A 27054-nucleotide genomic window follows, 5' to 3' on the forward strand; every position below is an offset into this window, starting at 1 on the left:
GCAATCTTGAGAGCTTGCAGACACAGCTTGCAAGAAAAATGAGGCTCCCTATTTTCATAGCAGATGCATTCACAGCAAAAGCATTTCGTGGGAATCCTGCTGCTGTTTGTCTCCTAGAAAATGTAAGTATTTGGTTTTAAAGTGCAGTACCGGAAATTCTAGATTCCTGTAGCATCACTTATTTTGTTAAAAAAAAAATTGATAAGACCTACCTGTTTGTTTCTCTCTGGTTTGTGTTTTTGTCTGCAAGTTGATTTTGACTAAATTACACGTAGAGTGCTTACACCTAGGTTATTTTCTGTTGTTGGCTGCTGTTGAGGCAGTTCTGACTCATAGCTACCCCATGTGTGCAGAGTAGAACTGCTCCAGAGAGTTTTCAAGGCTGTGAACTTTCAGAAGCAGATCACCAGGCGTGTCTTCTGAGGGGTCTCTGGAGGTTCAAACCACCAGCTTTTCGGCTAGTAGGCTGATGTAGTCTATCACTTCACCGTTTGTGACATCCAGAGGCTCCACACCTAGGTTCAGTCTAGAGAAACGAAGAGTCATATAAGGAAGAACTAGAACTCCCCTTTAGCCATTGGGTTTTCGCTTTGCTAATGAGAATGAAATCAGATGAATTTTAGGTGACTGGACATGGCCAATATTACATTTAGCATAAAATATTCTGACTATCTTTAATCTTACCTATAGGGTCACAATGGGTCAGAATTGACTGGACAGCAATGGGTTTTTAATAGTCTAGACAATTAGAAAATCTTTTCAGCATCAAGAAAATGAGATTTTGCAAGGGATCAAATTATTAAGTAGATAGGTAGGAGGGATTAAGCTCTAGCATATAGAGAATTTAGCTGACAGAAAGTCTCATTTGAAAAATGACCTTTTGATTAGGATAAATGTTAACAAATAGTTAAATATTCCTTGAGCTTGGGGCTTTGTGTTGGTTCTTTGGTTGTAGGAAACAAGCTAAGGTACTTTTCTACTCGAAGCCATTAGATTATCTGAGAATCACTTTTGTAAACAACTGATAATTTCAAACAAGTCATATTAAGCTGGGCAAAGTTTAACATTGGGGCGGGCGTTGGAGTGCCGTGCATCTCAGCCTGGCCTGCACATTAAAATCCCCTGGGAAGCTTTAAAAATTCCTGTGCCTGGGCTGCATACCAGACCAATTACAACAGAATCTCTGGGGGTGGGACCCAGACATCCCTGTTTTTTAAAGCTCCCCAAGCAATTCCAGCATGCAATCAAAGTCAAGAACTGCTAAGGTTTTCTGATTTAGGTGAATAATGGTACACTTAGGGGCCCTGGTGGCCCAGTGGTTAAGAGCTCAACTGCTAACCAAAAGGTTGGCAGTTCGAATCCACCAGTTCAAAACCCTATGGGGCAGTTCTTCTCTGTCCTATAGGGTCACTATGAGTCAGAATTGACTTGAAGGCAACAGGTTTGGTTTGGTTTTTTTTTTTCTTTTTTGGTACACTTATTTTCTCCCTCAAATGGAGAGTAAAATGGTGATCAAGAGTCCTCTTCTCACCTTCACAGTGCATTCACTATGCGACCCTGTAACTGGCATTTCCCCCCCCACAAAACGAGGAAAGTAATAAAGTTAAAATAGGCCTTATCAAGTAGCTAACTCACAAGAGCTTGGGCAGATCAGTGGGGGAATAATTAACAACCAGATTCCAAATTGTGAACTTTCTGGCAAGCATAACTTCTCCTCAAGGAGTCGTGGTTTTGACGAAAACTGCTAGGTCAAGAGTCTTAGTATATCAGCACAACTAGATGGTGCCCGACTACCACCACCAACTGCTCTGACAGGGATCACAATAGAGGGTCGCAGGCAGAGCTGGAGAAAAATGTAGAACAAAATTCTAACTCACAATTTAAAAAAAAAAAAAAAACCAGACTTACTGGTCTGACTGAGACTGGAGAAACCCCAAGAGTATGGCCCCCAGGTACCCTTTTAGCTCAGTAATGAAGTCACTCCTGAGGTTTACCCTTCAGCCAAAGATTATCAGGCCCATAAAACAAAATGAAACTAAGTGGGCACACCAACCCGGGGCAAGGACGAGAAGGCAGGAGGGGACAGGAAAGCTGATAATGGGGAACTCATGGTCAAGAAGGGGAGAGTGTTGACACGTTGTAGGGTTGGCTAACCAGTGTCACAAAACAATATGTGTATTAATTGTTTGATGAGATACTAGTTTGCTCTGTAAACCTTCATCTAAAGTACAATAAAAAAAAAATTTCAAGTCTTAATATATTTGCCCCGCATCCACATGTAATACCCTTGACTTATATATTCAGTTTTAACCAGATAACCAGAATTGATATTATTTCCTCAACTTACTTCTCTTATCTCCAGTACACTCACTAAAAGCAGACTTAAACGATCTATCTACCTACCTACCTACTTACCTATTTCTACCTTAAAATATATATTTTATTTGCTATTTAGGAGCCCTGGTGGCACAGTGGGTTAAGCGCTCGGCTGCTAACCGAGAGGTTGGCAGTTCCAACCCACCAGACACTCCACAGGAGAAAGATGGGGCAATCTGCTTCCATAAAGATTTACAGCCTTGGAAACTGTGTGGAGCAGTTCTACTCTGTCCTATAGAGTTGGCTATGAGTGGGAATTGACTCAATGGTAATGGGTTTGTGTTTTATATGCTATTTATAGATTTGGAAATACTAGGAAAGAAAATTTAAGCTAAGAACTTAACATAGTTCAAGGCAATATCCTTCACTACGAATGGAAAAAAGAAAAAGAAGAGGAGGCAGTTTGTGTTTCGGGGAAGAATGCAAAGCTCACTAAAGTCTTCCAATTCATTTCTTTTGAGCCTTGGGCCTGTGAAGCCAGACTAATTTGATGGCCTATCAAGCACACCTGAATTGGTATCTAAAGACTAGTTTGCTAAGCCTCTTCCTCATCTTTTTCCACTCTGCGGACTGAGAATCCTCCTGGAGGCGATTTTAGCACTTTTCCCAATTCACAATCAGTAAAAATTACAATAAAAGTATAAGCCATGGTTCTACCCTTGGGTTCTTTTACCCATGGCTGGAGAGAGTGGACACCTAAAATACCTAGAGAGAACAAAAGTGAATGCAGGAAAATATCAGAGACAAATAAGTGCCAAACCTTTTATTGCTAACCACAATTCAGGTGGTCAGCCTGTCATACACATTCTGCAACTATTTATTGACAGCTATTGTGAGCCAAGCTCTGGGCTTGGAAGTGGAGGTAAAAGAAAATTGATCAGTTTATTTGCCTCGAGGTGCTCAACGTTTAGTGAGGAAAACAGACATGTAAACTTGCTCATTATTCATTAGTTTCTACAGAGCTTAAAGGACGCATGTGTCAGGGTCAATGTGGACTCAGAACAGAACGACTTTGGCTTTGTTGGGGGAAAAATGCTTCAGATTTTATGTTTAGGTCTTCATGGGAATCTTGTTTTTTTGTGCTGTTTTAAATTATTTAAAATTTGAGCAGGATGAGCCTAACCACAGAGAAATGTGGTAGATAGGATAAAAACTAGGTAATTGCACTTCAGGCTTTTTGAATATTTGATAAAAGGCTATGGGAGGAAAAGTAAAAAATTCTGGGTAACAAAGTTCTAAGAGTTTCTATAATATTCTAAAGTTTTGTTTCGTTTTCCTTTCAAGACGAGTCAAAAAAATTTTCACACAAGGAAAATTTTCACACACAGACTGACTATTGAAGTAGGTCAGAGAGCTCTGGGAGTGATGAAGGGAGTGGTGCTTTGTTTACCTTTCTATAAACCAGCTTTAATATTTAGTAAAAATAACATATCTACAGGCTTCTGGAGCCCATATTCCCTTTCTAACAAGACCTTAGGTTTGGGTTTTTTGGTGTGCATTGTGTTGTGTGGCTGTGTGTGTGACTGTGTGTGTGAGTGGCTATGTGTGTGTGGCTGTGGCTGTGGCTGTGTGTGGCTGTGTGTGTTGTGTGTGTGTTTCTATGTCTGTGTGTGTGGCTGTGTGTGTGTGTGTGTGTGTGTGTGTGTGTGTGTGTGGCTGTGTGTGTGTGTGTATTTTAGAGCTGGCTTTCTCAAGAGCAGCACTATTGACATTTTGGAAGGGATAATTCTTTGTTGTGTGGGACCGTCATGTGCACTGTAGGATGTTTAGCAGCATCCCTGGTTTTTACTCACAAGATGCCAGTAGCACCCCCTCCCCCAGACATGACCATCAAAATGTCTCCAGATATTGCTGAATGTGCGCTGGGGGCAAAATCCCCCCCAGGTGAGAACCATTGTCTCAGAGGATACCTTTTCTAAAAGATTGGTTTATTCCCAAGTTTTCCTGTTAAAATTATCAAGAAAAAAGCAATTTTATTATGTGCTCGTTGTATGCATTTATTCTAATTCAACTGACATTGACTGGCTGTCTAGATTGTACCAGGCACTGTGCTAGGATCAAGTGTAGTATTTATATTATATATGCATTGTTATTCTTTTAAACACTAATAATAATTTTTGATGACAGCAGTGATTGCATATCTCTGTGTCTCATCTGCTTTTTTTAACAACTCAGAAGTGATTGGATTTGGAACCCACTTACCTGGGTATGAACTAATCAACATAACAAAGAAAACCCTATTTCTAAACAGGATTGCATCCATAGGTATAGGGGTTAGGATTCTAACACATATTTTGGGGGACACAACTCAATCCATAACAAGGTCTTATTATTATTGTCCCCATTTTACAGATGAGGAAACAGAGGCAGAGGAAGGTTAAGTAATTTGCCCAAGGTCACACACTACTAAGTGGCTAACTTAGAATCCCTCCCCAGGCCTGCCTGACTGCAGAGCCTGTGCTGTTAACCACCATACTCACTAGTGGACTAAATGTGTTCCCCTTTGGTGTGCTCCATGGCACCCCACCCTCCCCAGCTGTAACACATACTGCATCTATCGTAACTCATTCCATGCTTGTCTGCCCCACTAGACTGCAAGCTCCGTGAGATCTTAACTGATTCTCACTTGCTCCTAACACTCTACTTAGCATCTAAACCAAAAACCATTAGCCATTGAGCTGATTCTGATTTGTAGAGAGCCTTCATGTGTCAGAGTAGAACTGTGCTCTATAAGGCTTTCAATGGCTGATTTTTTGAAGTAGATCATCAGGCCTTTCTTCCCAGGTGCCTCTGGGTGGACTTGAACCTCCATCCTTTTGGCTAGCAGCTGAGAGCATTAACTGTTTGCACCACCCAAGGACTTCTGCCTAGCGCATTTGTTGTCGTTGTATGCTGTCAAGCCAATTCCAACACATAGTGACCATATATGACAGATTAGAACTGCCCCATAGGATTTCCTAGGCTGTAATCTTTACAGAAAGGAGCCCTGGTGGCACAGTGGTTAAGCACTAGGCTGCTAACCAAAAGGTCAGCGGTTCAAACCCACCACCACGCAGCCACTCTGCAAGAGAAAGATGTGGCAGTCTGCTTCCATAAAGATTTACAGCTTTGGAAACTCTATAGGGCAGTTCTACTCGGTCCTATAGGGTCGCTATGAGTTGTAATCTACTCAGTGGCAATTGGTTTGGTTTGATTTGAATCTATACGGGAGCAGATGCCAAGTCTTTTTTCCCGGAGAGCGGCTGGTGGGTTCGAACCTCCGACCTTCCAGTTAGCAGCCCATTGCTTAACCACGGCATCACCATGACTCCTCGTACTTAAACCCAAAAAACCAAACCATTGCTGTCAAGTGAATTCCAACTCATAGTGACCCTATAGGACAGAGTAGAACTGCGCCATAGAGTTTCCAAGGAGCGCCTGGTGGATTCGAACTGCTGACCTTTTGGTTAACAGTAGCACTTAACCACTCTGCCACCAGGGTTTCCTTGCACTTAGGAAGCACTAAATAGAATAAATGAATGTGTGAATAGAACAGAAGTGAGTGAACGTGAAAATATTATAATCAGTTAAATTATGACAAAAACCTCCCTCTAAGCCTTCTAGTTGACCAACAAGTATTGGTTTTACATCCTTGTTGATAGCATAGAGGGGACAGTATGCAAAGTGAGTCTGAGCTTTGGGTTCTGTGACGGAGTTGGGGAGACTAGGCATCTGTTATCACCACTGGGAATAACTGCAGGTGGCCTATGGTTTTGGTGCTGCATTGTGTGGACATAACTTCATAATAGGAAATCCAGGTGCTGCAGATGGAATCTCCCATTTCTTCCAGGAGGGTTTTAAAACTTTCCACATCCAAGGGAGTCTCCTTTGCTGGAATCTACCCTCAGAAGGACAGGTGAACAAAGATAAGGCTGAGCTATCATATTTAGGCCGTCATATTTCAAAACTGCCACAAGATGGGAGTATTTTAAAACTCTACTAATTTTCTGATCATTCATCTTTTGTGGGTCATATGGTGATGGAAGTTCACTGGAATCCAGCAAAACAAACATGACCCTGTTTGTGCTTTTGAAATTTGATTCGTTAGATTACCAAAGAGAAATGGATATTAAAGCAAGAGAATTAATAGTTGTGATTGGTCTGTAACTGTGATGTGCTGCATTCGAAAATAAGCTTGTAGTGTAAAATGGAAAGATTGTTGGAGCCAAAATTCAGCATTTTGAATGAATGCAGTCTCTTTCTTTCGTTTCTGAGCCCTCAGAGTTGAAGCTTTGCCTACAGGATTAGCCTTCTCCTGACTCACCCCACTCTTGACCTTTGTTTCCTGGGTAGAAATTAAGTGAAAGCCCAGCTGCCTTTGGTACATGTTTGGGGCTGCTACTATCAAACTTTCTACATTGTCTGGTGCCTCAGACAAATAGCAGGCACATTTTAAGTGCCCTGGGACAGAAATTACAGTTATAGAAATGCAAATTGCAATTGGTGCAATTCATCAAGGTAGAGAGGATTAAAGAGCTGATGGTCATTGAAGTACGCATCCTAGTTGGGGTGCAAAAAAGTCCATTCACAGAGAAATCTATTGCCAATAGATGACAAACTTGGCTATAATTTGTAATGGTTTAATGCTTTTAAAGAGTTTTGTCTCTAAGGTGGCGGAATACAATAGGCGAAGAAAGGAAGGACAAGGATAGGGCGTATGGCCTGATCAGAGAGAGGAAGGACAGGCAGGCCGTGCAGGTTCCTGCAGCCAAGGTGGCAAGTCCAGGAAGACCAGCAAAGGCCTTTCATTCTCACCCCTACAATCACTGTTGAGGCCTGTGATTGCAGATTCTGCCACGCTAGGGACTTGAATGGCTCCAAGTTTCTCTCAGATGGTGATTGTTTGTGCATATGGACCAGTTTCCACAGAGAACATTTAACTGGCCGTGGAGTTCGATTCTTAACATCATTGCCTTGTTGGTGGTGACTCCCCAACAGCCCCCCACTACCCCTCCAGTCAGGTAGGTCTTCTCACTCACCCAGGCCCACAGGTGCCCACAGGTATGACAGGTGCTCACCCCACTTCATTCCTGTCTTCCTGTTTCTTTTTACCTTGGCTCACAGAGTCCTAAAATGTCAGAGATTTTATTGTTGGATCCCTGATTTAACAGAACACAAGTGAGGTGAAGAGACTTGCCCAGAAGCTTCCCCAGTACAACGCTCTGTGCCCACCATTTCCTGTTCAGCTCACCAAAACCTGCCCTGTTTTCTAGGTCCATTACAAGGCCCCATGTTTAAAGTCCTAGAGATTTTATAGTCTAAATCTCAACTTTATATTCTTGGTATTTCAGTTATATACTTTCTGTTATTTCTCAGTGATGCTTTCTGTGGCTCTCTTGACTCCCCACCTAGATACTAACCCTCTTGGACACAGGGCCATGTGCTGTACATTAATGCTTCTTAAACTTTAACATGCATACGAATCACCTGGGGATCTTGTTAAAATGGAGATTCTGATTCAGGAGATCTGGGGTGGGGCCTGAGACTCTGCATTTCTTACAAATTCTTAGGTGATGCTGATGTTGTTGGCCTGGGGACCACACTGTGACACATAAAGTTCTATAGCCAGAAGGGTTAGTATAGCAGTTGGTAGTTGATTTATTGCTGCATTCCGCCAGAAACCTTGTGGGAGTGCATTTTAACTGCTAGACATTGGTTTTCCTACCTGCAGTGTGCTAAATGGATAGTACTAGTTTGCATTTGTTATGGGGAGGCAGTGTAATGTGGCAGGTAAAACATGGGCTTGGAGCCATTCAAAATCAAAAGCTAACATTTGTCAAGTACTTACTATGTACTGAGCACTGTGATTAGCACTTTACATGCATTACTGGATTTAATCTTACGAAAGAAAAACGTGAAGTAAAAAACAAATAAAAACCCCGTCGTGGTACATTTAGGTTTTCACAAAATAAGTATCAGTCTATTAAGTGATTTCTCTTTCTGCAGGACGATGAGCTTCTGTAGGGTTTGAATACAAAGGTCCTTTAAGAAAAGCTTAATTAAGTCTCATGCTAGGATTTTTACATCAGCTGATAGTTTAAAAAACTAACACAACCTGTACAAGGAAAGGTCATGGAGGCCCCATGGACAGATCCAAACTCCCCGAGGGACTGAGTTGCTGGATGGAGGGCTCTGGGGACCATGGTCTCGGGGAACATCTAGCTCAATTGGCATGACACTACATATAAAGATAATGCTCTACATTCTACCTTGGTGAGTAGTGTCTGGGGTCTTAAAAGCCTGTGAGCGGCCATCTAAGATACTCCACTGGTCTCATCTCTTCGGGAGCAAGTGAGAATGAAGAGAACAGGATACAACGAAAAGATTAGTCCAAAGGACTAATTGTCCACAGCTACCAAGACCTTCACCGGACTGAGTCCAGTACAGCTAGATGGTGCCCGGCTACCACCGCTGACTGCTCTGACCAGGATCACAACAGAGGGTTCTGGACAGAGCTGGAGAAGGATGTAGAGCATAATTCTAACTCACAAAAAAAAAAAGACCAGATTTTCTGGCCTAAAGGAGACTGGAGAAACCCTGAGAGTATGGCCCCCAGACACCCTTTTAGCTCAGTGGTAAAGTTACCTTCAAGGTTCACTGATCAGCCTGAGAGTGGACAGCCCAGTAAAACCATGAGAGTAACGAGGTACAGGAGTCCAGTGACAAGGCCCAGAAGGCAGAAGGGGAGTAGGAAGCTGATGATAGGGAACACAAAGTAGAGTAAGGATATTGTTGATGTGTTGTGAGATTGTTAACCATTGTCATAGGGCAACATTTGTAGTAACTGCTAAATGGGAGACTATTTTGTCCTGTAAGCCTTCATCTTAAGTGAGAATAACAGCACAATTAGAAGAGCGTAGTCAATGTCACTTAAATGTGTATGTAAAAAAAAAAATTTTTGAAATGGCGTATCTTTGGCTATGTGTATTTTCACAAAAGAAAAAAAAAAGTTGAGAATTTAGAGGGTTAAAATGTTGTGGGGTTGTTAACCAATGTCATAAAACAGCATGTGTGTTACTGTTACATGAGAAACTATCTGTTCTGTAAGCCTTCACCTGAAGTACAATAAAATATTTAAAAAAAAAAAAAAAAAAAAAAAACATGATTGATTTTTTATAATAACCGTTGTTTTATACCTTATACAATTATATGGAGAGGGTTTCAAAAGCATTTGAATCAACTAAAAGACAAAGGGTGTTTAACTTGCATAACTGAGAGGAGTGAATTACGAATTTATTAGTATAAAATGATAATTTTGTCTCCTCCTGGGTATGACGAGCTCAAGAATAATACGTTTGGCCAAAGCGAAATGCATTTTTCTTGAGACTTCTTTAGAATTCAAATCCTAAGTAGCGAGCATTTTGTTGATTCAAAGACTGATTTTCATTTTCAAAAGGAAAACTCAAACTCATATTTCTGAGCCAGTCTTTTTCTTGAGTGAATGTGTGTGTGTGTGTGTGTGTGTGTGTGTATAATTGTTGTTAGTGGCTATTAAGTTGATTTCAACTCATGGTGATTCTATGTGTTACAGAGTAGAATTGCTCCATAGAATTTTCTTGGCTGTAATCTTAACAGAAACAGTTTGTCAGACCTTTTCTTCCGTGGTACTGGTAACACTGGGTGAGTTCAAAACCTCAACTGTTTGGTTAGCAGTCAAGCGCCAACCATTTGGGCCGCCTAGGAACCTTTGTATACATATACACACATATGTGCGTATATCTAAGTACTGTCACCCCCATTTTAAAAATATGGAAACTGAGGCTCTTTGAGGTTAAATGATTTGCCTACTCTTGTACTGCTACTAGGGGTTGACCTAGGATGCAAATCCAATTCTGTTTCCAAAGCCCACAATATTTTTTTTTAACATTTTATTTTGAAAAATTAAAAACTTATAGAACAATTTCAAGAATAGTACAATGAACACCCATATACCTTTTCTCTAGATTCACTAGTTGTTACCATTCTCTCACATTTACAAAGCCCACATTCTTAATCACTGTGCCATTTATTAGACATATTGACCTCTCTGAGTTTAATTTTTTCAACTGTAAGGGGTTAAAATATCTATCTAGAGGGTTGGGTTTTTTTATGCTTTAGGTGAAGGTTTACACAGCAAATTAATTTTTCATTAAACAATTAATACCCATATTGTTTTGTGACATTGGTTGCCAACCCCACGACATGTCAACACTCTCCCCTTCTCGACCTTGGGTTCTCCATTACCAGCTTTCCTGTCCACTCCTGCCTTCTAGTCCTTGCCTCTGGGCTGGTGTGCCCATTTAGTCTCATTTTGTTTCACGGACCTGTCTAATCTTTGGCTGAAGAATAAACCTCAGGAGTTACTTCGTTACTGAATTAAAAGGGTGTCCGAGGGACATACTCTCGGTGTTCCTTCAGTCTCTGTCAGACCCGTAAGTCTGGTCGTTTTTTGTGAGTTAGAATTTTGTTCTACAATTTTCTGCAGCTCTGTCTGGGAGCCTCTATTGTGATCCCTGTCAGAGCAGTCAGTGGTGGTAGCCGGGCACCATCTAGTTGTGCTGAACTCAGTCTGGTGGAGGCTGTGGTAGTTATTATCCATTAGTCCTTTGGACTAATCTTTCCCTTGTGTCTTTTGTTTTCTTCATTCTCTCTTGCTCCAGATGGGTTGGGGCCAGTGGAGTATCTTAGATGGGCACTCACAGGCTTTTCAGACCCCCAGATGCTGCTCACCAAAGTAGGATGTAGAACATTTTCTTTATAAACTTTGTTATGCCAATCGATGTCCTCTGAGACCATGGTCCCCAGCCTATCTTGAGGGTTTTTAAAAATGAAGATTTAGTAAACTAATGTATTTATTCATTCCGCAAATGTTTCTTGAGCTCCTCCCACCCTGGGACAAGTATTAGGCATTGTTCCAGGCTGAAGACAAAGCACAGTCTGCCCACATAGAGCTTAGGGATAGACAGTTAAGAGATACAGCAGGTAATTCCAGATGGTCTAAGTGCTGGGGGGAGTCCCTGGGTGGTGCAAATTGTTAATGTGCTCAACTGCTAACCAAAAGGTTGAAGGTTCGAGTCCACCCAGAGGCACTTCAGAAGAAATGCCTGGCAATCCACTTCCAAAATATCAATCACTGAAAACTCTATGGAGCGCATACTCTGATACATATGGGGCCACCATGAGTTGGAATTGACTCCAGAGTAACTGGTAGTGGTGAAAGTGTTGGGGAGGAGGACAGCACCTTTGAACAGAGTAGTCTAAGAAGGCCTCCTGGAGGAGGGCTGACCCATGAGAAGGAGTGAACCATACAAAGTGTGTACTGAAGAGCAATCCAGCCTGCCCAGAGTGGGTGCTGAACATTTCTTCACCCAACATATTCAACAGAAAGGGAGGCTGCAGATTCCATTTGTGGAGACTTTTAGAAGAGAGTGGATACTCTCAGGTAGAGAATCATCTGACAAAAGACAGAGGCCAGGCCAGTCAATTTTTCAGAGTGTTTTTGAGCTTTGTACATCTACAGTTCTTTACAGATTATCTTTTTTTGTATTTTTTTGTTGTACTTTAGATGAAGGTTTACAGAACAAATAGTTTCTCATTAAACAGTTAGTACACATATTGTTTTATGACATTGGTTAACAACCCCATGACACATCAACACTCTTCCTTCTTGACCTTGGGTTCGCTATTACCAGCTTTCCTGTGCCTTCCTGCCTTCTAGCCCTTGTCCCTGGGCTGTTGTGCCTCATTAGTCTTGTTTTGTTTTATGGGGCTGTCTAATCTTTGGCTGAAGGGTGAACCTCGGGAGTGACTTCATCACAGAGCTAAAGGGGTGTCCAGGGGCCATGCTCTCGGGGTTTCTCCAGTCTCTGTCAGGCCAGTAAATCTGGTCTTTTTTTGTGAGTTAGAATTTTGTTCTACATTTTTCTCCAGCTCTGCCCGGGACCCTCTGTTGTGATCCCTGTCAGAGCAGTCAGTGGTAGCCAGGCGCCATCTAGTTGTACTGGACTCAGACTGGTGGAGGCCGAGGTAGCTGTGGTCTTTATAGATTATCTTAAGCATGAATTTCGGAAGAACAATCTTTATAAAAGTGCCTTGAATTCCTTGGTGATTATTTCCTTTTAAACATGTAACTTTTAATATTAATAAACTGCTTTATTAATTAATGATAGTTGCTTTCCAAGGAAGTCTGATTTGTGTTTCTGGAGTCTCAGTAACCTTTTGTTTCCAATTTAGGAATTGGATAAAGACATGCATCAAAAAATTGCAAGGGAAATGAACCTTTCTGAAACAGCTTTTATCCGAAAACTGCACCCAACTGACAACTTTACACAAAGTAAATGAGCATCTTTTAACATTCCTGAATGGCACCAGAACCTGCTTTTTAGATGAGGGAATGATATTTAGGGAAAGGCCCATTTATTATTTGTTTGCAGGTAGTAGGTAGGGGGGAGATTCTGATCTGGTTTTCAGTTCTTAGGGGAGGAGGATAGGTGGGGGAGGTGTTGGTGCGTTTAAATGTTTCACCTTCGCATCTAGCACCGGGAAGCCCTAGGATGCTAGCCCAGTCTTTGCACCTCCTTTTACAGCACGTTTAAGCTATTAACCATGCTAGTGAAATAATTATGAAAGAATAAGAAAATGAAAAGTTTGCAACCTACTTGCATGGGAATTATCTCACCTGTCCTTGGCTATTCCTTGTCCGAAGGTTCCTGTTTTGGATTGAGGTGGTTCACTCCAACGACCGAGGTCTCTCTCTGTGGTCACGCTACCCTGGGTTCCGCAGCCGTGCTGTTTCACAAAAAAAGTAATGTGATTTTCTTTTATGAACCTATCACTTAGCAAATAGCGGCTATTTCTAAAAATTCTCATACAGTCTTTCTGATGAACCAAAGTGACTGATCTGAGACATTGCCAAGTTTAGTTTGTGAAGTTCATGGTGCAGAAACAGAAAGGGCCACCTTCAACAACACTTTGGTCTGAGTGGGTGCCAGGCATCAGTGAAAAGCCATGGTCCCAGTTCCCCAGAATGCCATTTTATTTCAAATAGGGGCTCTGATGTCTGTGACAAACGCGGCAGGGGAGTGCATAGGGGCAGAATAGGCAGTATGATATGTGGGGCCAGGGGACCAAAACGCACACTTTGCACAAATGCGTTCCCATCCCATCACAGTGAAATTCCACAGTAAGAGAGCCTTTACTTTGAACTTTAAAGTTCAAGAGCCCTGACTATATCCATGGACCTTGTGAAGAGGAGTTGCTGCAGCACCTCAATCCTACTAGTTTTCATTTGACCTGGATTTAGCTTAATAGATAAAGGTCAGGGCCTTGTAGGAATGGCACAGAGGAGAGAGGCCTAGAAATGTCCTGGAAGGGGAGACAAAGCAGCCACAAACAGGTGTGGACAATAAACAGAAATTTAATCAAGGCAATAAACAGGATGATAAGACAGGGAGTAACTGTGGGGAGTGGGGAGTTGGAAAAGGAGGTCCTTTGGGTCACCATGTGTCATGGATTGAATTGTGTCCCCCAAAAATATATGTCAACTTGGTTAGGCGATGATTCCTGGTATTGTGTGGTTGTCCTCCATTTTGTGATTGTCACTTTATGTTAAAGAGGATTAGGGTGGGATTGTAACACCCTTACCCAGGTTACATCCCTGATCCAACGCAAAGAGAGTTTCCCTGGGGTGTGGCCTGCACCACCTTTTCTCTCTCAAGAGGTAAAAAGGAAAGGGAAGCAAGCAGAAATAGAGGACCCCATACCACCAAGAAAGCGGTGCCAAGAGCAGAGCACATCCTTTGGACCCGGGGTTCCTGTGCGGAGAAGTTCCTAGTCCAGGGGAAGATTGATAACAAGGACCTTCCTCCAGAGCTGACAGAGACAGAAAGCCTTCCCCTGGCGCTGATGCCCTGAATTTGGGCTTCTAGCCTACTAGACTATGAGAAAATAAATTTCTCTTTGTTAAAGCCATCCACTTGTGGTATTTCTGTTATAGCAGCCCTAGATGACTAAGATACCATGTGTCTAGCTGACTCCACAGCAGCTAACAAGAAGTTAGGAAAGGTGTTGCAGGGCAAGTTACCCCAGGAAGCCGATTCTGAGACACATTTGCTTGCAGAAAGTTTTGAGGATGATATTCTTGGGACCAGTCCTGGTAGGGGAGTAAAGAAAGCTGATGGAGAAGTTGAACTGCAAAGTAACAGCAACAGAGAAAGGCCTAGGCTAAATCCACAGGGGGCAGCTTTCCTCCAAAGAGGGACAAAGGGACTGGCCTTTGTACTCTCCTTCAGCTGGTCATTGGATGGGAGTTCCTTCCCTACTCCTTGAAAGGGCCATGATCTTAGAGAAGTAGCTCTGTTTGACCAAGGGAAATTCCCAGAGGACTCAGCTGAGAGCTGTCAGCCGCCAACACTTCCGCAGCAAGGTCAGACACAGGACTAGGGAGAGGCAAGCAAGGCCTCAGGTTGGCACCTGAGAGGAATGCCTCCTTAAATTTTGCACTTTAGGGGACATGCTTACCTCACCTAGTCTGGGCCCTGAGGGGTGGGGGGAATAATCTGGACAACAGTATCCAATGCAGCATGGGACATTTGGGCTGAAGAATAAGATGAAGCCATCTGTGCAAAGACCTAGAGTGAGAGGAAGAGCACTCTAGGCAGAGGCAGCTGCAAACACAAAGGCCTCGAGGCATATTCCATACAGCCAGAGTGGCTGTAGATCCCTGAGCAAGCGGGTGATTGACAGGAGATGAAGATGGAGAGTTAGGCAGCTAATAGTGCGAGTTTAGATTTTATTCTAAGTGCAACGGGAAGTTGTTGAAGCAGTTCAAAGGCCAAAATATAATGTAATCCAATATACATTTTAAAAATATAATTTTGGTTTCTGTGGGTAAGGGGACAAGACTGAATGCAAGAAAACATCCTGAAACATTGGTTAGGAACTCAGTTTTGAAAATCAGATCTTACTGAATTTGGATTGAGGGCCTTTCCAAAACTGAGCCCTACATTAGTTGTAATGACTCAGGTTTGGAATACCCGCTCCCCCGCCTCCCAACACACACCAAGACCCGAGGTGGAAATAAGTTTAGATGAGATAAGGTATGAAAAATAAGCTTTGTAAATAGCAATGTCTTATACTAATTATAAATATAATAACAAAGATTATCAAGCTTTGGGTCTCAGAATGTAAGTTTTATACTAGAGAAAACTAATAAGCAATGCCAGATTTCTTCCTCTTTGAAATATGGTTAAGTGTTACAGAAATTTTAGGGGAGAGATTTGAGAGAAAGCCACAAATCTTTGTTTTCACTAAAAATATTGCACTCGCTAAGGTCAGATAAGGCCCCAAGTTGTATCAGTAACAGGAAAGGATATTATATCAGCATTTGTGGTACATATTTTAAATCAAATTTTTATGTCTAGGTTGAGTTACTTAGGGTAAATCTGATTTGTTTCATATCATACTGTTGTTCATAACTTAGATATTGTATTTGTTATCACACTGTCATATCCTCCGCTAGTAGAGTTTATAACTACATTGTAGGTGGTTATTTTAAAAAATGCATTAGAAAACATTATAACAGCCCTATGAGGTAGGTTTAATTATTAACCCCATTTTACAGATGAAGAAGTTGAGGCTTAAAGAGGTTAAATAACTTACTTTAAGGGCACAGTTTGTAAGCCATAAGAAGCTGGGATTTGTAGCCTTGTGGGATGATGCCACGTCCAATCAGTTATGTTCTTGGTTCTCAAGTTCAAATCCAGAGAGGATTTTCTCCACTCTAGACCCCAGCAACCCAAACCTAGGCCCCTATCACAAGAAAGGACCACACTGCAAGAAACCTAAGGCAATGTAAAGGTGACTGAAACAGAAAAATATGTAACAAAAATTTATTTTCTTATTTCTTGATTCCTTTTTGAAAAATTTTCTACTTCACAAAATAAGACTCTTTTTTTTTGTTCAGAGAATGTGAACAGCACTCTAACCTTTGTCACCCTGAGTGGGGAACTAAAGGCCAGAAAAGCAGAGGATGGAATCGTCCTGGACTTGCCTCTTTATCCAGCTCACCCCCTGGTCAGCTCTTTTTAATTATTGCTGTAAAGTGTGTATAACCAACAACTTGCCTGTTTTAATATGGTTTTGTATTTCTTCCCCATCTAGGACTTCCAGGAAGCAGCAGACTTGATAAAGGTTGGTTAAAAAAAATCAAACCTGAGCTCATGTGATATGGTCATTTGTTACTGTTCGAACGTAAAGAGTTAATCCCCAAAGATAGGCCTCCTACCAGTATAAATGTTCCAGCCTAAGTGTGGATGAGTAGTACATGATGTGTTTCAGACCTGAATTTTTTGCCTTTTTATTATTGTACTTTAGATAAAGGTTTACAGAACAAACTAGCTTCTCATTAAACGATTAGTACATGTATTGTTTTGTGACATTGGTTACCAACCCCACGACACGTCAACACTCTCTCTTCTTGACTTTGGGTTCCCTATTACCAGCTTTTCTGTCCCTTCCTGCCTTCTAGTTCTTGCCCCTGGCCTTGTATGCCCCTTTAGTCTCATTCTGTTTTATGAGCCTGTCTAATATTTGGCTGAAGGGTGAACCTCAAGAGCAACTTCATTGTTGAACTAAAAGGGTGTCCGGGGCCATTACTCTAGGGGTTTCTCCAGTCTCTGTCAGACCAGTAAGTCTTTTTTTGTGAGTTAGAATTTTGTTCTACATTTGTCTCCAGCTCTGTCTGGGATCCTCTATTGTGATCCTTGTCAGAGCAGTCAGTGGTGGTAGCCGGGCACCATCTAGTTGTACTGGACTCAGTCTGGTGGAGGCTGTGGTAGTTGTGGTCCATTAGTCCTTTGGACTAATCTTTCCCTTGTGTCTTTGGTTTTCTTCATTCTCCCTCGCTCCCAACGGTGTGAGACCAGAGGAACATCTTAGATGGTCAGGCCTGAATTTTAATATCGAATCTATTTGGTGAGAAGGTTGACTGGTTTCCTTACTCTTAATTGTCAACATTAGCCTTTGTGGTAGGGTGGATGAGGAGAGACTGCCACATGGCAGCTGAGGCCAAAAGGAGAACTGATGGAGGTGAGAGGAAGAGAAAGAAAAGGTAAGAAGTCTCCAGGAGGCAAAATTCTCTGGGAGGGGACCAACTGTCAGACAATCAAGGAGTGTTGAATTTCTATCCTCTTCTAGCTAAGAGGCCAGGAATGGGCCTGGGGCATGGCTGTGCAAGTTCAAGTGTGAGAATTGGGGATTTCTGAGAGAAAAGGGTCATTCTATGAAATCCATGCAAACAAGGTGGAGCTGCCAGTGTCCTCAATTACAGTGGAGGATGGGGCTGAGGTGGGGTGGGCTGTGCTTTGGTGGAGGAGACAAGGAAAGCATGGGTACGTAGACAGAGAGGACCAAATACATAGCCTGGCCTTCTCATGGGACCTCTGTGGTGGTGGGGCTTAATAATAATGATAGTAGTAGTAGTAATTATAGTAACAGTAGTAGTAGTTGTTTTTGTTAGGCGCCGTCGAGTCGATTCTGACTCATAGTGACCCTATGGACAGCAGAACAAAACACTGCCCGATCCTGCACCCTCCTCACAAACGTTGTTATGCTTGAACCCATTGTTGCAGCCACTGTGTCAACCCATCTCATTGAATGTCTTCCTCTTTTTCGCTGACCCTCTACCTTACCAAGCATGATGTCCTTCTCCAGGGACTGATCCCTCCTGATAACATGTCCAGAGTTTGTGAGACGTAGTAGTAGTAGTAGTAGTAGTATTAGTACTATAGTATTAGTAGTAGTGATAATAATAATAATAGAGAATTTTTTTTGAGAACCCCTCGGTGCAAGACCACATGCTATGTGTTTCATGCATCATCCCATTTAATTCTTGCTGTCACCTCGTGAGGTAGGTACTGCAATAGTCCCATGGAGGTTCTGGAGGGCTAGGGCAGCCCGCAGATGACAGATGCTTAGTGTGCAGAGAAGGGAGGGCCCAGGTCAGGACCAGGGCAAGGCTGTCACGAGAAAAGACCTTCCCTAAAATGGCCTTCTGTGGGCACCGCTGGGGTGTTTCTCAGTGAATTTTCAACTATCGCGTCTATAGTTTCTTTAGTGTTCTGCTCTCTCTAAGTTTTGAAAGCATATAAACAAGCCTCATGGATTCAGATGTAACACTATGGCTTGAGTTTCAGAAGGCAAAGTAAAATTTACAAATGAACCGCTTTAAGCATGTTGGTGAGAAAATGGAAGATATTCTCATTGTGGACCTTGTTCATGGTGGGAGGCACTTAACATAACCAAGCTCAGGCTTGGCATTTGTTAAATGGGGTAACAAAGCGTTCTTCATTGTGAGTGTTGTCATTTCGTGTTCCTCCCTAGGAGCTGGCAGTGAGAGTCCCAGATGAGAATCCAACTTTAAAATTGACACAAGAAAGTACGAGAGAAGGGCAGGATCAGAGAGACAGGAAAGGCCTGGCGAGCACAGGGGATCTGGCTGCAGGAGTTCCTGTCTCTAGAGGAAGGGACATTGGTCAGCTGTGGTCACAGAGGCAGACAGTCCCAATACAGTGGAGTCTTAGTCATGGAAACTTGAACTTACTGGTCCCTAACAAGGATTAGAGCACCCGAAGCCACCAATGCCTGCCACGTAACTGCCGCGTAACTATCATCTGCTCTGCTAGGCAGCTGGTGGTGACACCAGGGATAGTGTGGGAGCCATTTGTCCTCTTATAATCCCCCTTAGCACCCCCCCCCACCCCAACAAACAATGTTCTTGGGTATGAGCAAGATTATGTGTAGTCTTAACTAAAGGGCAAATCAAGGTATCTTTAGAAAATGTTGCAGGTTATTGACCTGTCCCGTACAATCTAAGTGAAAACAGTGCACTTGCCAGGCAAAGCATCAAGATGAGTTCTCTAGTTCCTACTTCCAATCAAACTGCCTGCCCTGAGCCCTTGCCCTGTAGAATGTTCTAGTTGCTGCTTCAGGTACTCTATGTATATTATTTCATTTAATCCTCACAACAACTCTAGGAGGTGGGTATGATGCTGCATCTCGAAAGACAGTAAATAGGTCATAGTGATTCAGAACTTAGGCTCCTGGGCCGCTCAGACCGGGGTCAAGGTGTGTGTGTGTGTAACCCTGGGCTTCTCTAACTCCCCTTCTTCTCAGCTGTGGGGAAAATACCCACCTGAAGGAGTTGTAGGTGTTGAGGTGGGTAATAAGCATTTGTGAACAATGGAAAGGAGGGGCTCTACACTGGGATCACAAAGGGTAGGCTGAAAGGCCCCTCAGAGGTCTCTTTGGTAGCCAGGAAACTGGCTTTCCCTGGGCAACATCTTGAGCCTGAAATTGAACTAAAACTGTAGGGGATTAGGGACAATGGGTGTGCCCAGCACAGAGCAGATGATCAATAAGGAGCTGTTCCCCATTATGGGGGATCAAGGACCTGAGGTGTTTGGTTTGTCTCTGCACAGACTGCCATTGGTGACACTCTGGTCCAGGACATCTGTTATTCTCCAGATACCCAGAAGCTCCTCGTCCGGCTCAGTGATACTTATGACAGGTAAAAAGATTCTGGCCTCGCAAGCACTGTTGGGAGGGTTGAGCACCCAGATGGATAGCTCGGGCGTGGTCTGGCTGTGCTGTCTCCACTCAAACCATGATTTACTCAGCAGACAGTTTCTTCTCTACTTGCTCTTCCTTCCCCTCTTGCTGAGCTGCTGGGGGCAAACTGCACCCTGTCTGTTTGACAGAGTATGTGTGGTGTGTGGTCTGTGAAATACGTTTGTCCTAATCCATCCATTTATGAACAAGGTCATTTCTGGAGGGCCTGAAAGTGAACACACAGGATCTGCTGCAAGTTGAAAACACAGGGAAGGTGAAAGGACTCATTCTCACCCTTAAAGGAGAGCCTGGTGGGCAGACCCAAGCATTTGACTTTTACTCCAGATATTTTGCACCGTGGGTTGGCGTGGCCGAAGACCCTGTCACAGGTACAGTTTTACTTGAGTTCAGGGAAGGGTTAAACAAGGGTGGAGGAAGATAGCACACGGCTATTTAAGTGCACTTCAAGTGACTTTTCAGGTTGCTTGGGTTTCGAGCTGCTTTTGTTTCTCTCTGCTCCACATCCCCTTCGCTGAAGTCTCATGTGAAAAGTACGGAATAAAAGGAGGTAGTGCAGCAGGGTTAGAGCTTAGCGTCAGGCGGCCTGGGTTTCCATCCTCGCTTGTTAGCACTTGACCGTGGGCAAGTTACTTGACTTTTTACTCTCAATCGTCTCCTCTGTAATGGACAGATAATGCCTCACAGCGTTATGCCAACACAGTGCGTGTTAAGTGCCTGACACACAGTAAATACCCAAAAACTATTGGCTATTTTCTTTTTTTAAACCATCACCTTTAACAGAAGCTCGGTGTCCCCTAAGCATTGTGTCCTCCTTTCCCTCCGTCCTGCCCGGCCCTGGTAAACTATCAGCTATTTTAATAGTAACAGTGAAATTAGCTCTCTGAGCCGACACCTCCAGGTTTTCAATTTGCAAAATTCAGAGGCTGATTCCAGTAGGTTCCCAAAACCTTTTGTCCTTTTCAGTGACAGGCCTGTCATTATTGTATCACTTGTGGCATCTTTGATGTCTAGATAAGGTTTGGTTTGTGAAGGATAAACTCTTGGCTTGCAGGTGGGGAAGAGGAACGGGAATAGCGTTCCATTCCCTTTCCTTCTCCTTTCCTGGGCTGGCCTCTAAAGTGACGTGAGATGGGTTTGGGAAGTGGGTGTTGGGGATCTTCCACCAGGCTGAAGCAGAGGGATGAAATCTAAGACGGGCAGCAATGTCAAGCCTCCGATTTCACCGTCTTCCAGAGCAGCGGGCTGAGCAACAAAAGGGCGAGGATGCTAGAAGATGGGGCTGGCAGGATGGGTAGTAGCAGGGCGAAGGAGGCTGGGGAAGAGGCTTTGAGAGGCTCCGGTACTAGTCAGATGACTTCAGGACCTTGACTTACTCTCTGAGGAACAAAACACACGAAATGCAAAGCTCAGCAAGCGAGCACTTTTAAAGACTCAGGAATATGCCCAAAGACATCCAGACAATCCAACTCAACCCTTCCCCGTGGAAGAGAAATTCTGAGCACATTTGCACATGCACAGCTGCTTCCCAAAGATTTTAATCGGCACAGAGGGCAAGTTTTTTTCCTATAATAATGTTTTTCTAGCGCTTAAGGTCTTCGGACGGCAGAGACCAAACATCCCAGTTTTCCCAGGTCTGAGGGGTGTCTGAGGATGCAAGACCCTCCGTGCTAAAACCAGCACAGTCCTGGGCAAACTGGGACAGTGGCCACCCTGCTTGAACCTCCTATAACATTTAATAAGTTTTCCTGGAGGGGCCTTTTCCTCCCCATCCTTTCTCCCCCAAAGACTTCTCCATCAGTTATTACTTTCCATTTTGTTTCTTCATTTTAAAATATATTCTCTGATATAAACCTAGGGCACAATCATGTGAAGAAATACCTCACTAAAAGGAAAATTCAAAAGCTGGGCAATATTGGCTTGGTGGAGAGTTAGACCTTGTGTCAGAGTTCCCACATTTCCTTGCACATGCTTCCTAGGGGGAGAGAAATATCTTCACCTGAAAGAAGTAGAAACATCTATGTGAAACTTTTGATCTCCCCACCACAGACTGACAATGAGCTAGTCAACGAGACTAACCTGCAATTTAATTCAGCCTTCAGAAGGTGTAAGACATATTGGAGACATAATTTGGAGGAGTTTATCCATAAATTCTGTGTCCACCTTTCTACCTCCTAATCCCACACTGTTTGCTGTAGCCGTGGCCAATGTCATGATTGGGTCATCGAAGGCTTAGTCAAACTGGAATTCTTTTACGTGATAGACTGTAATTGCTTATAAATTTACCACAAAGCTACCACCTGTTTTTTTCTTCGGGATTGACTTACAACTTTTCGCTTCTTTGAAGGGTCTGCACATACTGTTCTCAGCAGCTACTGGTCCCAGCAGCTGGGGAAGAAAGAGATGCGTGGTAGGACCGCTCTTTTCCAATTTCTTTTTCATTTGCTTAACTTTAAGGGTCCCTAGTGGCGCAATGGTGAAGTGGTCAGCTGCTAACCGACAGGTTGGCAGTTCCAACCTACCCAGTGGGTCCGAGGGAGAAAGACCTGGTGATCTGCTTATGTAATGATTACAGCTAAGAAAACCCTGTGGGTCAGTTCTACTCATCACATGGGCTTGCTGTGAGTCAAACTTCACTCGATAGCATACAACAACAACTTCAAGCTGGGGCTTCTTTGCCTATTGCCTTTCCACTGGGAAATGTGATGAAATGCCGTGTATAGGTCATGTGGAAATGCAAGGTTGATCAATTCCTTTACCCTTAACCCTTTACCCAACACATCTTCCACTCTCTACACCCATCCTCCACAGACCCTTCTAATAAAGTAAGTACCCAATAAATGGTTACTGAATAGAATTAACTAGCTGCATGGCCCAGAGAGTGGGGGCCTTGGTGGTTTAGTGGTAGAATTCTTGCCTTCCATGCAGGAGACCCTGTTTGATTCCAAGCCAATGCACCTCATGTCACCTGTCTGTCAGTGGAGGCTTGTGTATTGTTATGGTGCTGAGCAGGTTTCAATGGAGCTTCTGGACTAAGATGGACTGGGAAGAACAGCCTGGTGATCTAGTTCCAAAAATCAGCCAGTGGAAACCCTATGGATCACAATGGTTCAATCCGCAACCATTCATGGGGATGGTGTAGGACTGGGCAGCGTTTTGTTCCATTGTGCATGGGGTCGGCATGAGTCGGGGGCTGACTTGATGGCAGGTAACAACAGCAACACGGCCGAGAAAAGTTATTTATAGTGTGATGGATTGAGCGTGGATGATCACCGATGATCATCAAGGTTCCTTACTGACATTGCTAGTCATGGGATAAAATCAAACAAATTACTTTGGAATGCGGTCCCCTGGTGATTCATATATTGCTCAGGGGCACAGAGACGAGATCACAGTCAGTGGAGCTACACTGCCCTGATTATCAGAGTAGGAGTCTGACCCCAAAGGATGGAGGACTTAGTGGGAGGGTTAGGCCTCTGAGGCCTTGATTTGGGGTTAGCAGCATGGCAGTCTCTTTCCTTGGTGAGCCTAATTAGTCCCCCAGGAACTGAGCTCAGGAAGGCAGAGACCCTACTTCTTTTGTTTGCCTGGCCCTCAAGGGTCGCTTGATGACGTTATGAGTGAAGGAATCCTCTGTTCTATCTTCCACCACATCTGCAGCATCAGGCAAATGGCAGCAATCATATTCAGAGCTGGGAAGATGGGACCTTGTCAGAAGGGCCCAGACCACACTGCTTCTCTTCTGAGATGTCTGGTTTGTGCCTCCATCTTCCCACACACCCTTGCTTCCTCCTAGAGAGAGCTGGGGAGGGAGCTGTACCTGGGGTGTGTCTGGGGCAGCACAGGAGGTAGTAGAGGAAATGGCCCAGGAGAAGTCCCAGGAAGGGAAGATAAAGAGTTGTGTATTTTGTAGACCAGATTTCATTTGTGGTCCTCGCAGTCCTTGAGAGAATGGAGGTGGGCAGTACCATGAACAGGTGAACAAATTTACCCTTAAACTGACCTTGGAGGATGCTAGGACTTGCAATAAGAGGTCTCACTCTGTTCTGTTGATTAAAAAGCAGAAAATGATCTCAATTTGTGACTTGTTTTCTGATTTCTCTAGCCTTTCAGTGTTCTCAACGAGGAGGAGAACTGGTGATTTCAGTGCGTGCTGATGGACGAGTTGACATTAGGGGAGGTGCTGCTATTGTTTTAGAGGGCACTCTGACAACCTAAAGATGCTCTGGCTGAGGTGCTGCTATCTTCAATGACTAAGTATTTTCTGCCAAAAAAAAAAAAGAGAGAGAGAAATGTAACAGGCTGCCTTTAGCAAACTTGTTTGTAGTCCAGTTAATTTTTACATTATAAATAGAAAAATGAAGGCATGCTAGTGGAGAGTTAAGAATGCTTCCTGACTAATTAATTAATAGAGTTTTGGCTCTACCTGTGAGTGTATTTAAAATGTATATGACCAATATCAAAAGTAATGTCATCACTTTTTTTGATTATGATAGCCAATCAGAGAATGAGGAATAAGTTTATGAGGAATGAGATTAAACTGTTAAAATTTAGGTGCGAATACCTGATAGAATCTTTTGCATCCATTAAAAAGACCCGGTAAACTCTGTGGAAATATAGAAAAATATTTAATGATATAATACTAACAAAGAAAAGCACAGTAAGCTATAAAATGTTATCATTGTTATGCTACATCTATGGAGAATTATGAATGTACATGGACAAGGATAGAAAAGTGAAAGTAGTTCATATACAGAGTGATATGATTAAAGGTAATTTAATGGGTCTAAAAAATATTTTCTTTATTGTTGAACTCATGTACCATAACTAAAAATTAGAACCAAATCCCAAAATTAAAAAAAGAATATGTGCTTTATACTACCTTGTACTATTAAACATTGAAAGTAATGTAATCTCTTTTCTGATATGTGATAACTTAAAAGAAATTCTTCCCTTACTTCAATAAAATGGGTTTTAACAGGTTTATGTTCAGTTAAATCTGTAATATTGGATATCTGTAGTTGACTTTTGGGTGGAGACTTTCTCAGGTTAGTAAGTGTGTTCGTTTAAGATGATCGCATTGATGGCAATTCTCAGCCATCTCTATAATTGCAAGCTAATCAGAAGTTGCTGTGGAGTACCTCAGATTTTGTCACCTTAATTGCTACCATGTTTCCTATTTTTACTAAAGTGTGTAAGAGTGAATTTATTGTAGCAGGAATTTTGTGTTTCCCCTCATTTTACAGTGAAGTAAATATTTCACCAGCTTCAGTCCTTACCTTAGTTAATAAACAACGACCCACTTTCCCCCCACCTCACAGCTCATCACAACACATTAGAGGGACATGACTGGAGGGTTTTCTCAAAGTATGAGGTTTTCCCAACCTGGGACTAAATTGCATGTGTCATTTTATATAAATGCGTAGTCTGAAGGGCCTAAATTTTCTCTCTCAAGTGTATGCTAAGTTCTTTTTTAGTTTTATTTTGTTGCTGTTGTTGGGAGTATACACAACAAAACATACACCAATTCAACAGTTTCTACATGTGCAATTCAGTGACACTGATTACATCCTTCAGGTTGTGCAACTGTTCTCACTCTCCTTTTCTGAGTTGTTCCTCCCTCATTAACATTAACTCACTGCCCCCTAAGATTCCTATCTAATCTTTCAAGTTGCTGTTGTCACTTTGATCCCATATAGACAGTTCTTAAAAGAGTATAATGCTCAAGGCAGACCTTTTTTTCTAGTTAAGCTAAACTACTGTTTGGTTTCAAGAAGATTTCAAGGGATATTTTTGGTTTAAGTTTAAAGATTATCTCAGGGCAATAGTTTCAGGGGTTCAGTCAGCTTCATGGTTCTAGAAAGTCTGGTTTCCAAAAGAATTTGAAATTCTGTGCTGCATTTACCCCCCTTTGATCAGTATTCTTCTATAGAGTCTTTGATCAAAATGTTCAGTAAGGATAGCTGGGTACCATCCAGTTCTTCTGGTTTCATGACAAAGAAGGCAGTTGTTCATGGAGTCCATTAGCCCACACATTCCATTTTCTCCTCCTATTCCTGACTCTCCTTCTTCCTCTGTTGCTCCAGGTGAATACAGACCAGTTGTTGTACCTTGGAAGCTGCTTGCCAGCTTTTAAGACCACATATTCACTTTTATAAGCTATTTTTTAAATTGTCCATTTATCAATAGACAATTGAGTCACAATAGGCAGGGCAATTGACTATATTTACTTGGTCAGCCTGCTGAGTGGTCATATTTACGAAAGATAGCAGCAGGGAAAGGAGAGGTGAGGGCAGGACAAGCACACCTGAATAGATAAATGAGAGGACATGAAATGACATCTTGGGTAGCAGAAGCACAGATTCACTAGGATAAACATACTGTGTGTCTTAGTCATCTAGTGCTGCCATAACAGAAATACCACAAGTGGATGGTTTTAATAAAAAGAAGTTTATTTGCGTACAGTAAAGTAGGCTAAAAGTCCAAATTCAGGGTGTCAGCTCCAGGGGAAGGCTTTCTCTCTCTGTCAGCCTTCTCATCATTGTTCCCCCGACTAGGAGCTTCTCCGTGCAGGGACTCCGGGTCCAAAGGACACGCTCTGCTCCTGGCACTGCTTTCTTGGTGGTATGAGGTCCCCCTGTCTCTCTGCTCACTTCTGTCTTTTATATCTCAAGAGATTGCCTCAGGACACAATCCAATCTTGTAGATAGAGTCCTGCCTTACTAACACAGCTGCCACCCATCCTCCCTCATTAACATCATAGAGGCAGGATTTACAACATACAGGAAAATCACACAGTACCAGGAATCATGGCCCAGCCAAATTGACACACACATTTTTTGGGGAGCATAATTCAATCCATGACACTGTATAAAGTGAGTTTTCTGCCCATACGTGTAGGGAAGGTATGAGAGCACTTTTAAAACTCTAGTTTCAGCTAAGTTTTTCCTTCATCTTTAACTTCTGCCCACCTCTTGCCTACCTGCTTTTATTAAGAGTAGACAGAGGGAATGGGAGGGAGACTGTTAGAGATGT

The 27054-nt window shown here is 42.8% G+C and overlaps 1 protein-coding gene across 1 annotated transcript; it reads left to right on the top strand.

The window, feature by feature from the left end:
* Positions 1 to 24874, top strand: PBLD (phenazine biosynthesis like protein domain containing). Its single transcript, XM_023740774.1, has 9 exons — positions 1 to 122; positions 12628 to 12727; positions 13100 to 13198; positions 16358 to 16467; positions 16555 to 16584; positions 19872 to 19960; positions 20212 to 20390; positions 22367 to 22429; positions 24125 to 24874. The coding sequence occupies exons 1-9, from the start codon at positions 39 to 41 to the stop codon at positions 24235 to 24237; spliced, it is 867 nt and encodes a 288-aa protein (XP_023596542.1). The 5' UTR covers positions 1 to 38; the 3' UTR covers positions 24238 to 24874.
* The last annotated feature ends 2180 nt before the right edge of the window (positions 24875 to 27054 follow it).

The sequence above is a fragment of the Trichechus manatus genome, unplaced genomic scaffold (genome assembly GCF_000243295.1).
Source record: "Trichechus manatus latirostris isolate Lorelei unplaced genomic scaffold, TriManLat1.0 scaffold00163, whole genome shotgun sequence".
In the NCBI taxonomy this organism is placed as follows: domain Eukaryota; kingdom Metazoa; phylum Chordata; class Mammalia; order Sirenia; family Trichechidae; genus Trichechus; species Trichechus manatus.

What these genes read in the sequence shown, in the direction of transcription:
- PBLD (XM_023740774.1), top strand. Translation starts at nt 39, where the DNA reads ATGAGGCTCCCTATTTTCATAGCAGATGCATTCACAGCAAAAGCATTT. An exon ending in TTTATCCAGCTCACCCCCTG is followed by an intron (nt 16,468 to 16,554) that starts GTCAGCTCTTTT and finishes TTCCCCATCTAG; the next exon opens with GACTTCCAGGAAGCAGCAGA. An exon ending in CTCAGTGATACTTATGACAG is followed by an intron (nt 19,961 to 20,211) that starts GTAAAAAGATTC and finishes TTTATGAACAAG; the next exon opens with GTCATTTCTGGAGGGCCTGA.